Below are 15,927 nucleotides of genomic sequence, written 5' to 3'. Positions count from 1 at the left end.
GTGCATAGCGTCACGTGACCTCCCTCCACAACTTTTATTCCACCAGTGTTGCTATGTTCATATTAGCCCTTTCCTCAAGTCACTTCATTGTCTCCCTATCAATTCTGCATACAGTTCAAACTCCTCTTATTGACTTACAAGTGCAGGTCCTCAGTACCTTTCCACTCTTATGTCTCCCTACACTCCTCCCCAGAGAATTCCGTTCATCGGGTAAATCTCTCATATGTATACCCTTCTCCTCCACTGTCAACTCCAGACTCTGTTGCTTTTATCTTGCTGCACCGTATGCTTGGAATAGACTTCCTAAGTCAGAATGCCAAGCTCCATCTCTGGTTGTATTCAAATCTAGGCTAAAAGACCGCTTTGAATGTAGTTGAAAAATACCACAAGTCACTTTCCCTTTTGAGGCTGCTTTTAACTCATAACTCCTATTCACTTGTTCAGTACCCTTGTCTGTTTTTTTTTTTTTTATTATTTAACAAGAAGTCTTTATTGAAAAAATGAAAAAGACCCTGTACAACAATTGAAAACAACAACAATACCAAGAGGAAAATGTCATTCTCTACTTTTCACATCAAATAGTATTCAACTAACAGGGTTTACAGCTAAAAACAGCTTATGTCTAGACTTCACTTTTTATTCCCATTTTTCTCCAAAGAGACTACGGAGAAAATAATAAAAGAGAAAAAAAAAAGAAAAAAGAAAAAAAAAACACGAAACCCACCCTAATAACCCGGTACATTACCCAGCATATAAAGATAAAGAGAAAACAATGTCACTCATATTCAACAATCAGATTATTAACAACAACCCCATCTATGTTCCCAAGCCCAAAGGGGCCCATATTCTTTCCCATTTTGCCATTTGTTTGCATTCCTTTGCTAATAGTCTCTCTTTTTCTGCAATATTTCCAAGCAAAGTTTTCCACCTAATTATGGAGGGACAGTTTCGCTGTTTCCAAGCTTGTGCAATTATCAATCTGCCTGCACACAAACAATGCTTAGTTAAGATCTTACCCTCTTCTTTGAGGCCCAAAATATTTTTATGAAATAAATACACGGCAGGGTCCCACGGTATAGCAACTCCTACCCACTGTTGCATCCTCCCTTGAATAGCTCTCCAAAATGCTCCCACCTTTCTGCAGGTCCACCATATATGGCCCATGGTGCCCAGTTGACCACAGTCTCTCCAACATTTCTGGGATATTGTTTTAAACATATGATGCAATCTTACTGGGGTTAGATACCAACGATATAATATTTTCGTGGCATTCTCTTGAATATTGATAGCTGGGGAGATCGTAGTTGATCCTCTTTCAAATCTCTGCCATTCCGCCTCTGTGTACTTTACTCCTAGTTCTTTTTCCCACTGGTCTCGATGTCTAGAGTTCTGTGGAAGTGCATCCCTCAAATATCCATACAGCAAGGAAATTAGACCCCTTGTTCCCTGTTCTCTTACACAAAGCTCCTCTAAGAACGTGACCTCTCCAAACAGATTAGCTCTTAACCCTGGGGAGTGTAAAAAGTGGATTAGTTGTGTGAATGCATACTGATCCCTCTGAGGGAGATGATAAGTTTCAGCTAACTCTGAGAATGTGACAAAGCTCTCTCCACTCAGTAATTGTCCCCAAAGATCGAGACCACTCCGCGCCTACTTAGTAAACGTCGAGGATTCACATCCCAGAGGGAAAGTCAAATTGTATGCTATAGGAGACAGCTTAGAGTTGTATATTTTCCTTCTACGCTCCATTTTATCCCAACACGAGAGTGTATAGCGGATAACAGGGCTCACCCATGCGCCCAGCCTTCTATGTTTAGGCACTAGCCAGAGCAGATGGCCTAATTTTAATGGGCTGCGAAGTAAATACTGCTCCGCCTTTATCCAAAGCTTATGAGAGGTCTCCTGGAACCATTCTATCGCCGCTTTGACCTGGGACGCCCTATGATAAAATTCCAAATGAGGGACTCCCAGGCCCCCCTTAGATTTACGGGCCATATATGTCACATTAGAGTGAATCCTCGGCGTTTTCCCTTGCCAAATAAACTTTGTTAAGCGGTTCTGCACTCGTTGAAGCAAGTGTTCATCTATTGGCAGTGGTATCGATTGAAAGAGATATAATAGGCGCGGCAAAATGTTCATTTTTACCGTTGCTATCCTGCCAAACCAGGACAGTCCAAGCGGTTCCCATCTATCCAAATCTGACTTGAGCTCAGTCACTAAGGGATTATAATTCACCTCACTTATGCGGTGCAAATTACTAATGAGAAAGACTCCCAGATATCTAATACCATCAGTCACCCACCTCAAGGGGAACAACCTCTGACATGTCTGATAAATTTGCGTTTCCATTCCCTGTGCTAATGCTTCCGTCTTGGTGTAATTAATTTTGAAACCAGAAACCCTGCTATAGGCCTCCATAGTCTGAAATAGCTTTGGAAGGGAATCCAAAGGAGATGTGATTGTCAACAGAACATCATCGGCAAAAAGCGCAACCTTGGATTCCCAATCTCCTACCTTCACACCCGTAATTCCCGGGTCATTTCTAATGACCCACGCCAGGGGCTCCATCACCATAGCAAACAAAAGGGGAGATAATGGACACCCCTGGCGTGTTCCTCTTTGTAAATCAAAGAGGGGGGAGACCTGTCCATTGATCTTTAAACAGGTTTTAGGTCTGGTATAGAATTCCCTGATCCAACCCATAAAATGAGTGCCAATACCAAAATGCTGCATTGTCTGATAGAGAAAAGGCCAATGTACCCTATCAAATGCCTTCTCGGCATCGATACTTAACAGACAATAGGGTATACTTCTCTGCTTTGCAGCATACATAACATCAATTGTTCGCCTTATGTTATCAGAGGCTTGTCTATTTGCAATGAATCCCACTTGATCTGGGTGAATGATAGATGGTAAAACTATGGATAACCTAGTGGCCAGCACCTTTGCCAAGATACGCACATCAACATTTAAAATTGAGATTGGCCTGTAGGAAGAACATTTGGTCACATCTTTGTTGGGTTTAGGGATTACAGCGATCCATGCCTCTCGCATAGTTTCTGGCATGCTTTCCCCTGTTCGTATGGAATTGAGCACTTCTGCTAATAAAGGTGCTAGGTATGAAGCAAACCTTTTATAAAATTCACTTGTATACCCGTCTAACCCGGGCGCTTTACCAGTTTTTAGGGATTTAATAGCTGTAAGCACTTCCTTTGCCTCAAGAGGAGCGTCTAGCACTGCCTTATGTTCTGGAGTAATACTGGGCAGATCTAATTTCTCTAAATATGACCGAACTTCCCCCTCCTGGATCGAGTCATCCCTAGAGTACAATGCCTTGTAATATTGGCTAAATCGATTTCTAATCTCTTGCGACTGTCGGAGTCTCTCTCCTTGTTGCCCCTTAATACAAAAAATGGTACGCTCTACCCGAAGCTTTCGCAATTTAAGCGCTAGCTGTCTACTAATCTTATTTTTCTTTGTATAGTTATGAAGCTTTAACTTTGCATTAAGGAAATCTAACTCCTGGCCTAGCAAGGCATCTAATTGTATCCTCTTAGCTTGTAAGGCTCGGTAATATCTGAGAGAGCCTGTACTTTTATGCTTTAATTCCAATTCCCCAATCTGGCTTCTCAACTGATTTAATTCGCTCTCTCTTTTCCGTTTAAGTCGTCCTGCCACCGCCATGAAATGGCCTCGGGAAACTGCCTTAAGCGCATCCCAGATTATTGCTACAGGAGGGCCTGAGTGTAAATTAAATGACAAATATTCCTCAAGTACTTTAACATAGTCACTACATGCCTCCTCTTGTTTTAGGATCAGATTATTAAAAGTCCAAGTACCTCCCCTCTTCTCCATCAGGTGACTGTCCCACTGCAACATACAAGGAGCATGATCAGAGAGGGTAATATTCCCAATTTGGGCCCTCCCAAGCTGAGTTCCTATTAGTTTATCTGTAAGAATGTAATCTATTCGGGAATATGTCTGATGAACTTGAGAGTAAAAGGAGTAGTCACGTTCTCCGGGGTGGCTATCCCTCCAGGGATCATTAAGCCCCATATCTTCCACAAAAGTGGTAAAATGTTTAGCAAGTACCTTATCATTCTTAGTGGGAGAGCCAGATCGATCTAAGTCTGGGTGTAACGTGGGCATTAAAGTCGCCACCTAATATCACAGACCCTCCTATCATTTCTAACAATTTTCGCTTTAGCAACTGAAAGAAGGAGCGTTGCTCCGAGTTAGGGCCGTAAATAGATCCGAACGTGACCTCCCTATTTTCTATAGTACCTCTGATCAAAACATATCGCCCCTTTGGGTCCCGTTTCACCTGGTGGACCTGCAGAGGAAGGTTATTATGAAAAAGTAGAGCTACCCCTCTCTGTTTCTTGTTAGAGATATCAGATGCAAAGTAGATTTTGGAGTACTGAGGATGTCTAAACAGAGTTTCATGAGCCCTCTTCAAGTGTGTTTCCTGTAACATTATGACATGCGGTTTCAATCTCATAAGCTCTTGTCACACTAACTGGTGCTTTCTCGGAGCATTAAGGCCCCTCACGTTAAGGGTTACAATGTGTACCTTATGTACCATTAGGGTTGTGTCGACCTAATCTCAGTCGTAGGCATGAATGCTGTCTCTGAGTAAGGTACTCCCCATAACCTCCCATTGACACCTATTATAAAGAAGAATAATCAAAATATTTTTATTTTTTCAACTGTCCTCCGTTGGACAGAGGCAGCGTGAGAACATCACGCTGGAAGCAAAGTCTGCTTACACAATATATTTTTAGCAATAATACAGAGATATATATTTGCTCAGCAGTAATACAGAGATATATGCTTGCTTTGCTTTACTTTGCTTTGCTTAAGATACATATCTTCTCCTCAGTTTAAATACACTTACATTCATATGTGTGCACGTCAGCAACCCTTTTCTTTGAAGCTTGTTCTTACATTTCTTATCTACAAATGTCTGCAAGCAACATTCCTTCTGCCCCCCTTACACAGCCTCCCTGTCTCTGTTTCACACCAGGCTGCTCAAGGTTGATTCTATGACTCCCTCATTGTTTTCACAGGTTTGTGACTCATAGGTCTTTTGCCTTAATACTTGCACTTCACTGACCATAGGAACTTTATACTGTTCAACTGTTTCTCATTATATTTATGCAGCATGTTTATTATTATTAACAAATCCTCCATCTCACCTCTCAAATTGTCTATACTTTCCACAATTTCCGATTTCATATGAGCCAGGTCTTTCCGAAGATCTTTGAGTATTTTAGCAAACTGCGAGTCTTGAACGTGGGCTGCTTCATCATCAGAGCGCACCGATTCGGAGTCCGATGCAGCCTCATGCTGCGGAGAAACATGGCGCCCGATTGTCTTGCTCACCCTTTGGCTGCTCCGCGCACCGCTCTTGGAGTCTGATAATTTTGATTTCTGCGACATCGTGACTTATCACAATATCCAAAAGAGTTAAGCTTGCGATCGTTAGCTTTTCCGTCGATCTGTGTCGCTATGTTCGCTATTTTAACGAGAGAAGCCCGGGAGCCTCGAGTCTAGGTTGCCATCGAGGGGGATGACGTCACCGGAAGTCCTACCCTTGTCTGTTTTATCATTCCTACTATAAGTAATTCCCAGATCCTTTTATTTGTCCTATTTGTTTGTCTTAATTAGATTGTAAGCTCTGTCAAGCATGGACTGTCTTTTAAATGTTTAATGTACAGCGCTGCGTACATCTAGCAGCACTATAGAAATGATAAGTAGTATTAGTACAGTTTATTTATTTGTTGCATTTGTATCCCACATTTTCCCACCTCTTTGCAGGCTCAATGTGGCTTACATAATTCCTACCATAACTCCTTTATTTTGTATTATGAGCCCTTAAGGAACAGAATAAAACCTACTATACCTAACTGTACACTATTACAGTCAACTTCCACCCTGCAGGTGTCTCCAGTAGCTAATTTGGTGATTTGGAAGGGTTCACAATTTCCACCACAAATCCACTGTGATCTTGCCTGTATTCTATCCTATTGGCGGCATCTACTTTTGTTTTATTTATTGGGATTTATTAACCACCCTTATGAAGAGATTCACCCAAGGTGGTGTACAGCAGGTACAACATAAAAATTACAATTTTGTTAACAGCATAACAATAGCAAAATGACCAAATATAAACATAAATAAAATACATGAGGTAAACTTGGAAACAGCAAATTGAGACCTAGGCTATTCCTGGGAGCTGATTGCTGCTCTGTTGAATATTCCCATAACACTCAAAACTCAAAGTTCTGGATTTCAAGCGTGCTGACTTTAGTAAAATGGGAGAATACCTGAGGAAGGAGATGATGGGCTGGGAGGAAATACGAGAAGTGGAAGGACAGTGGTCCAGGCTGAAAGAAGCTATAAATAGGGCCACGAACCTTTATGTAAGGAAAGTAAATAAAAGCAAGAGAAAAAGGAAACCGATATGGTTCTCCAAGCAAGTGGCTGAGAAAATAAAGGCTAAAGGTTGGCGTTCCAGAAATACACAAGAAAAGGAACACGAGGAGGAATACAGGATGAAACTGAAAGAAGCCAAGAGAGAGATACGTCTGGCGAAAGCGCAAGCGGAAGAACAAATGGCTAGAAATGTAAGGAGGGTTGACAAAAATTTCTTCAGGTATATAAGTGAAAGGAGAAAGACTAAAAAGGGAATTGTGAGACTAAAAGATACTGCGAACCGCTATGTGGATAATGATGAAGAAAAAGCAAATTTGCTAAATAGATACTTTTGTTCTGTTTTCACAGAAGAAAATCCTGGAGAAGGACCGCGATGGACTGCAAAAAGTACAAATGTTCACGGAAGAGAGTGTGTATGAACAGCTTGAAAAGCTAAAGGTGGACAAAGCCATGGGGTCGGATGGGATCCACCCCAGGATATTGAGGGAGCTCAGAGAGGTTCTGGCTGGTCCTCTTAAAGATTTGTTTAATATATCCTTGCAGACGGGAGAGGTTCCGAGGGATTGGAGAACGGCGGAGGTGGTCCCTCTTCACAAGAGTGGTGATAGGGAAGAAGCTGGAAACTACAGGCCGGTAAGCCTCACTTCAATTATTGGAAAATTAATGGAAGCGATGCTGAAGGAAAGGATAATGAATTTCCTGGAAGCCAATAAGTTGCAAGATCTGAGACAACATCGTTTTACCAAAGGGAAATCGTGCCAAACAAATCTCATTGAGTTCTTTGATTGGGTGACAGGAGAATTGAATCAGGGACGAGCTATGGACATAATCAACTTAGATTTCAGCAAAGCTTTTGACACGGTTCCCCAGAGGAGGCTCTTAAATAAACTGGATGGGCTGAAGATAGGACCCGAAGTGGTGAACTGGATTAGGAACTGGTTGACGGACAGAAGCCAGAGGGTGGTGGTGAATGGAATTCGCTCGGAGGAGGGAAAGGTGAGTAGTGGTGTGCCTCAAGGATCGGTGCTGGGACCGATTCTGTTCAATATATTTGTGAGTGACATTGCCGAAGGGTTAGAAGGTAAAGTTTGCCTATTTGCGGATGATACTAAGATCTGTAACAGAGTGGACACCCGGGAGGGAGTGGAAAACATGAAAAAGGATCTGACGAAGCTAGAAGAATGGTCTAAGGTTTGGCAATTAAAATTCAATGCGAAGAAATGCAAAGTGATGCACTTAGGGAATAGAAATCCTCGGGAGACGTATATGTTAGGTGGGGAGAATCTGATAGGTACGGACGGGGAGAGGGATCTTGGGGTGATAGTATCTGAGGATCTGAAGGCGACGAAACAGTGTGACAAGGTGGTGGCTGTAGCTAGAAGGTTGTTAGGCTGTATAGAGAGAGGTGTGACCAGCAGAAGAAAGGAGGTGTTGATAAGTCGTTGGTGAGGCCCCACCTAGAGTATTGTGTTCAGTTTTGGAGGCTGTACCTTGCGAAGGATGTAAAAAGAATTGAAGCGGTGCAAAGAAAAGCTACGAGAATGGTAAGGGATTTGCGTTACAAGACGTATGAGGAGAGACTTGATGACCTGAACATGTATACTCTGGAAGAAAGGAGAAACAGGGGTGATATGATACAGACGTTCAAATATTTGAAAAGTATTAATCCGCAAATGAACCTTTTCCGGAGGTGTGAAGGCGGTAGAACGAGAGGACGTGAAATGAGATTGAAAGGGGGCAGACTCAAGAAAAATGTCAGGAAGTATTTTTTCACGGAGAGAGTAGTGGATGCTTGGAATGCCCTCCCGCGGGAGGTGGTGGAAATGAAAACGGTAACAGAATTCAAACACGCGTGGGATAAACATAAAGGAATCCTGTTCAGGAGGAATGGATCCTAAGGAGCTTAGCCGAGAGTGGGTGGCAGAGCTGGTGGCGGGAGGCGGGGATAGTGCTGGGCAGACTTACATGGTCTGTGCCCTGAAAAGGACAGGTACAAATCAAGGTAAGGTATACACAAAAAGTAGCACATATGAGTTTATCTTGTTGGGCAGACTGGATGGACCATGCAGGTCTTTTTCTGCCGTCATTTACTATGTTACTATGTTAACACCTGCAGCTGTCATATAGCCTGGTATTTCCTTTCTTTTTTACTTATGGGGGTGGGAGGGATCGGCATCCACTGGGGGATTAAAGAGGGGTCAGTCAGATCACCTTTTTGTGACTTAGACGTGATTGAAACAGGTCTAGATAAAAAATGTCTTCTTTTTTGCCTTGGACGTTTCTTCCTGTTCCATTATCACTGAAAGATGTCCAACTTGTGGGCTCACCCAAGTCCCACCCAAAACACACCTCCAACACACCCCCTTACTATTTGGAGTAACTGCAGTGAAAAATGTCCTAATTTTGTGTTTCGAAAATTGCAATTTAGATGTTTTCAGCATTATAAAATGTCTTCGTGCTTAAAAATGAGCACCATAATAAATATAAGATATTCAGAGTGGAATGGCATAATCAATTAAATAATTCATCTGTAATTCTGTTTTAGGTTCTCCTTAAAGCCAACTCCAACTCATTTTAATGTGAAAAAAATCCACTTTTGGGAAGAAGAAACATCTCAAATTGTTATACCAGCTGCTTCTTTAAAAGGTAATAAAGGTCAATTTTAGAACTGGATAGAATCCTATCCATCCTATACAACTGTCATCAGTGGGTTGGGCAAACTTGAATACCTCCAGGCTTTGCTGTTTCCCTGATTCTTCCCAGCTCATGTGCTGTTTTCCAGGATCTTGCCTGTGTTCCATCCTATTGGTGGCATCTACTGTTATTTTATTTATTGGAATTTATTAACCACCTTTATGAAGAAATTCACCCAAGGTATTGTACAGCAGGGTACAGTTTAACATAAAACTTACAATTTTGTTAACAGTATAACAATAGCAAAATGACCAAATAAAAACAAAATACATGAGGTAAATAGCAAATTGAAACCTAATAATAGGACTACCATGAAACTTTATCAGAAATATACACATTTAATAGCGCTGCAGAACAACCATATAACAGAAGTATGATAAATATCTGTACAATACAAACAATAGCTTAATAGACAGCATTGAAGAACACTCAAATAACACAGATCTAATATGATGTTAGCATAATACCAATGAAACACCTAATAATCAACGCAATAGAACACTGGAATAACAGATATGATGCTAAAGCTTTTCTACAATACAGCTTACCATTTAGCCAAGGGGCCAAGTGCAGATTAGGCCCCTTAAACTTGTGTTTAAACTTGTACAGCGCTGCGTAACCCTGGCAGCGCTATAGAAATGCTAAGTAGTAGTAGTAGTAGATGTGGACAAGATGGGTAGGACAGAGTCAGTTGGGATAAAAAGATGGGTGACTAAGTTCTTTGTACAGTTAAACAAAATATAAGGAACTGGTCTAAGTTACAATGTGTGTATCAAACTAGTCCAGGTGTGGAGTGAGTGTATAGTCAGTATTAAAGGCTTAGGTAAAGAGTCAGACTTTCACCTGCTTCCTGAAGTAGAGGTAGTCTCGAGCTAGACATAGCCACTGTGGGAGTAAGTTCCAGAGCATGGGAGCATCTACTGTGCAGGTGGGGTAAAGACTGGCACAGATTCCAATGGCATTGCACTGACTGAGCAAACCAAAATAACTTTTTTGGGGCCGATGTCTGTAAATGGGTTAATTTTCTGCATACTCATGACAATAATGAACCTCACTCCTAAGTCTAGACCAGGTGTCAGGAGGAGCCCAATCCTTGGAATTAATGTACTTCTTTTATCTCAACTAGTTAAGTTGAATTGTTTTATGATTTTATTAGCTAAATAGCAGTGGATATCTTATAGCAAGCAAATTTGGAGTTGGTGAGGCTGAAACTCTCTTTTAAATGGGCCCTGAAATAAGGAGAAATCTCTTGATAATTCTTCTCGTGGTTTTGTTAAAATGGTGTTTCCAATTTTGTCCTTATTAACAAAGGCCGTTATGCCATTGTGGTTAGTTCTTCTGTTAGGCCTCAGAATGGCTACTCTTTTGTATCAAGTTTCTCTTACTGATGCAGTATTCCTACAATGAGCTCATTAACATTCCATCAGAGATTTCTCTTAATCCTTTAGAAGGAAGGGTAAACATGATTATAGAAATAATTTGTCATGATTTTTGACTTTCAAGATATTCTTAAATATGGAAACACAGAAATATAGAAAAATGAATCAGATAAAGACTATCAGGCATATATTTGAAAGAGAAAGGGCGCCCATCTTTTGACACAAATCGGGAGATGGGCGTCCTTCTCCCAGGGTCGCCTAAATCGGCATAATCTAAAGCCAATACCCTCAACTGCTTTCCGTCACGGGGATGACCAAGTTCACGGGGGCATGTCGTAAGGTGGGACTGGGGCGTCCTCGGCTGATAATGGAAAAAAGAAGGGTGTCCCTGACAAGCACTTGGCCAACTTGGTCCGTTTTTTCTTGCGACCAAGCCTCAAAAAGGTGCCCGAACTGACCAGATGACCACTGGAGGGAATCAGGGATGACCTCCCCTTACTCCCCCAGTGGTCACTAACCCCCTCCCACCCTAAAAAAATCTTTTAAAATATTTTTTGCCAGCCTCTATGCCAGCCTCAAATGTCATACTCAGGTCCATTGCAGCAGTATGCAGATCCCTGGAGCAGTTTTAGTGGGTACAGTGCACTTCAGACAGGCGAACCCAGGCCCACCCTCCTCCTACCTGTTACACTTGTGGTGGTAAATGTGAGCCCTTCAAAACCCACCCACTGTACCCAATGTACCCTCTTCACCCCTTAGGACTATGGTAATGTCGTACAGTTGTGGGGAGTGGGCTTTGGGGGCCTCAGCACCCAAGGTGAGGGAGCTATGCACCTGGGAGCAATTTCTGAAGTCCACTGCAGTGTCCCCTAGGGTGTCCGGTTGGTGTCCTGGCATGTGAGGGGGACCAGTGCACTATGAATGCTGGCTCCTCCCATGACCAAATGTCTTGGATTTGGTTGTTTCTGAGATGGGCATCCTCAGTTTCCATTATCGCCGAAAACCGGGGACGACCATCTCTAAGGTCGACCTAAATGTTGAGATTTGGGCGTCCCCGACCGTATTATTGAAATGAAAGATGGCCGCCCATCTTGTTTCGATAATACGGGTTTCCCCGCCCCTTTGCCGGGATGTCCTGCAAGGACGTCCTCGGGAAAACTTGGGCGCCCCGTTCGATTATGCCCCTCCACATGGCCTATCCTTGCCATCTACTATCCCTTCCTCTCCCCTAGAGATCCTTTGTACCTATCCCAAGCTCTCTTCAATTCAGATACAGTTTTCATCTCTACCACCTCCACAGGGAGGCTGTTCCACGAATTCACCATCCTTTTCGTGGAAAAGTATTTCCTCAGGTTACTTCTGAGTCTATCCCCTGCCATCTTCATCCTAGGCTCCCTCATTCCAGAGCTTCCTTTCAATGGCAAGAGGCTTGCCTCTTGTGCATTTATGCCATTTAGGTATTTAAACTTCTCTAACATATCTCCCCTCTCCCGCCTTTCTTCCAAAGCATACATATTGAGATCTTTAAGTCTGTCCCCATATGATTTATGACGAAGACCACTGACCATTTTAGTAGCTGCCCTCTGGACCAACTCCATCAAGTGCAGTACTTCCTAAGACTCTACTGTTAATATTTCTTATCCATTGAGATGTCTCTAAGATTCACTATGTTGTTATGAAAGCTTTAATTGTTAATGACCTTTTAGATGAGATTAAGCCAGACTTAGTGTTTATTGTAGAGACATAGGTAAGGTTTTGCATGTCTCGTGCTGCAGTAGCTCAAACTATAGCACAGGAGGTGCAAAGCCAGTGCGGTAAATGCAAGGAGCGTGCCCAGCATCTGTCCTGCATTTAGCCCACATCCCAGTCAGGCACTGATCTTAATAAATGCCAAAGTCAAGTGCCAAGGCTGCACACCAGTGCATCCCTCCTGATAGCTCCTAGTCTCCCCAGACCTCACCTCCTGTAGCGGCAATCCCCCACCCCCGATCTCCATTCCCCCCATCACTATACCTTCTCCAGATCCCTTCCAGAACAAACACCATCCCCAAAGTGTATGCTCCATCCCCAACATCCAAACCCTGCACCTTCCCCACACTCTCTGACTCCTCCTGGGACTCACTCTTGAGGTGGTGGTAATTGCGGCCATACTGTTGCCAGTCAGGACAGCTAACACGCATTAATCAATTATGTGCTGTCTGTTAGGGCATTGCACTCCTCACTCTGCCCTAGTGCTGCTCAATTCTCATCCATTGCTTTGTTAAGCAGTTGGTGTGGCATTTTTACTCTGCGTTCTATCTTAGCACATATTAAAAGTTAGCATGGGTCCACGCTAACATTTGAATTGCAGTAAATGCCATGTTAGCTACTTAGTGCAGCTTAGTAAAAAGGCCTTGTAGTAACACAGGAGAGAAGCCCTATTCTTTTTTTTTCAATTTTAAATGTTTTATTGAGTTTTATAATATAAAGCCAACATTGCAATGCAGTGCAATCAAACATACAATTATGCCTTGAGCACCGGACCTGGGCCAGTTAGCGCAAGAAAAACATAGCTTATTAGTACTCTCCACAGTCACTTTGGCGATGGTCTACTTACACTTTTTATGCTCCATGGGTTTTATATAATTCTTACGTAAAAATTCAGATGCTTCAAACTTTGTCACCAGGCACCGCATATCATCATGCACCCTTAAACTTACTATTTTACACACTCTAAGGTAACTCCCCCTTCCCACCCCCCCTCCCTGCACCCATTCTTGTCACTCTCTCATTCCCCCCTCCCCCCCTTCTACTGAACAAGCTCAAGTCATAACAAGTCATTACAAAAGTTGGGCTAAGCAGTCTTGAAGTCGGGACCACCCCCTCTTGCGCCGTAACTCTCCATCTCTACGATACACTGTGAGGCGTCTATGACTATAAATTGTCCCAGTTTACATTTCCAGTCCCCCACTGACAGGGGATCAGTAGTCAGCCATCTTCGCGCTATAAGACATTTTGCTGCCGCTAGCCCCCATCTCATCAATTTGCTCCTCTCCCAGGAGTCACTCTCATTATGCAGTCCCAGCAAACACACCGATGGGCTGCACACCAGCGATTCCCCTATCATAGTTACTAAGGCTTTCATTACTGCATGCCAGAATGGGATCAGTCATGGACAGGTCCACCAAATATGCACAAAGGAGCCCATATGCAACCCACAACAAAGATCAGAGGCATTAGGGTACATGCGCTTCAGTCTCTCAGGGGTATAGTACCACCTAGTGAGTACCTTGTAAGCATTTTCTTGCACTAATGCACATGTTGATGCCTTTTGGACCTCCCCGCATTTCATTTCCCATTCCCGTTCATTAAAATAGCAATTGAGATCTGCTTCCCATGCCCCCTTAAAGCTAAAGGGGGAGGGATCACTTCTCCTAAAGAATTTATACAGCACGGAGATGGGTCTGGGCACCCTCTGCAACAAGCCCCACAGATTTTCCAAGCTTTCCTTCTCTTGTGGACCCTCTCCCTTCCACCCCATCGTTCTCACAAAATGTTTGATTTGCAGGTAGGGGAAAATATCACCTTCAAGGAGTCCATACTTGGACCTAAACTCCTCAAAACTCTTCATCTTTCCCCCCTGCAACATATCTCGAAAACTCGAAAGGCCTACCTGATCCCATCTGACAAATGTGGCATTATCTCTCCCAGCCCCAAACTTTGGTTCCCATCTCATAGCCGCCCGGGTGGACACCTTATCTTCCTGTCCCCAACTCTTCTGTAGATCCCCCCACATACCCATAAGATGCCTAAGGAATGGATTGTCTATTCCCACCAGCACCCCTCCCATTCCCTCAGTTGTCCACAAATACGTTTTCAAAGCCCTTTGGGGACAGTATGCTCGTTCCACCTGACTCGCTGGCTTTAACCTCCCCCGTTCCCAATCCAAAACCATCTTAATTTGAGCAGCCATATAGTACCACTCAGTCCTTGGCACCGCTCTACCACCCCTCTCCATCTCTCCCCATATCACCTGCCCAGGTAGTCGAAGGTGCTTGCCTCCCCTTATAAACTGCAGAATATATCTTTGCAGCTGTCAAAGTGTCTGTCTAGGAACCACCACCGGCAAAGATTGAAACAATAATAGCAACCTGGGTAATGCATTCATCTTTATCACAGCCATACGCCCCTACCAGGACAGCCACAACCCTTTCCATCTAGAAAGTTCTGTCTGGATTTGTTCTACTATTTTACCATAATTAAGCCTGTACATATATCGAATGTGACTCTTAGCCCATTTAAAAGTGAATTTACTTTTCAATCTGTTTCTTCCATGTGGGTAGGGAGATCCCCAATATTCATTTTTATCCATGTTTACCCGCAATCCTGCATGTCTCTTGAATTTCCCAAGTACAGCCAACGCCGCCAAAGTCCGCTCTGGCTTTGCCACATAAAGCAATAAGTCATCAGCAAGTCATCAGCGGTGCTCCCTCTTCCCCACCATAATACCCCGAATATCAGGGTGATCGATTATGCACCAATTCCGCCAAGGGTTCTATATAAATGGCAAATAGAAGTGGTGACAGAGGACAGCCCTGCCTAGTCCCTCTACCAATTGGGAAGAATGGGGTATAATTGCCATTAATATGGAGACAAGCTTTCGGGTCTGCATATAGGGCTGCCAACCACCTACTAAAGTTGCCTCCAATACCCATAAGGTTCATGACCTCCCTCAAAAACACCCAATTCACCCTATCAAAGGCCTTTTTTGCGTCAATGGCCAACAGTGCTGCCCCTGGTTGTGTCCTCTGTGCCTCCCACAACAAGTGTAGAGTACGTCTAATGTTGTCTCCCACCTGCCTCCCTGATATAAACCCAGATTGGTCTACATGTATCAATTTCTGTAAGACCCTAGAATTTTAGCCAATATCTTCGCATCTACATTTAACAACGAGATGGGTCTTTATGAACCACAAATTGTGGGGTCTTCACCCGGTTTAGGCAGCACCGAGATCCCCGCCTCTGACATAGATCTCGGCAGTCCATTACCCTCTAACACTCCATTGCCCATCAGTGTTAGCTGAGGCCCTAGCTCTCCTCAAAACATTTATAGAACCTTGCTGGATATCCATCTAGTCTGGGGGCTTTCCCATTCGGGAGACTCTTGATGACAATTGAACAGAACAAATGCAGTATCGCTAGAGCAAAAGTAGTAACCTAATACCAAAACAAAGCTCTAGCAATGGAATAACCAGTGCTTATTCAAAAAAATGGAGAAAAAACCCTCAGAAACCGTGGGTAAATTACACAGGGTTTAGTGCGTGGTTATATGTTATTCACATTGACCTATAACAAACGCCACAGTTCTATCACTGGGCAAAAAACTCCATTTTAAACAGGCTCATAATTTTTTTGGCCTTAATGTTGCTATTAAACA

General features: G+C 43.1%; 1 protein-coding gene across 1 annotated transcript in view; it reads left to right on the top strand.

Annotated features, from left to right (window-relative positions):
* Window positions 1-15,927, top strand: part of LOC115474075 (polycystic kidney disease protein 1-like 1) — an 889,490-nt gene that overhangs the window by 98,289 nt on the left and 775,274 nt on the right. The window contains exon 7 of the mRNA XM_030209391.1: window positions 8,984-9,084. Within this exon, the coding sequence (XP_030065251.1) occupies window positions 8,984-9,084 (101 nt within the window). The remainder of the gene's footprint in view (window positions 1-8,983; window positions 9,085-15,927) is intronic.

This window comes from Microcaecilia unicolor, chromosome 1 (genome assembly GCF_901765095.1).
Source record: "Microcaecilia unicolor chromosome 1, aMicUni1.1, whole genome shotgun sequence".
In the NCBI taxonomy this organism is placed as follows: domain Eukaryota; kingdom Metazoa; phylum Chordata; class Amphibia; order Gymnophiona; family Siphonopidae; genus Microcaecilia; species Microcaecilia unicolor.
The sequence above is the reverse complement of the archived record's forward strand: the minus strand, read 5'-3'. Positions and strand labels throughout refer to the sequence as shown.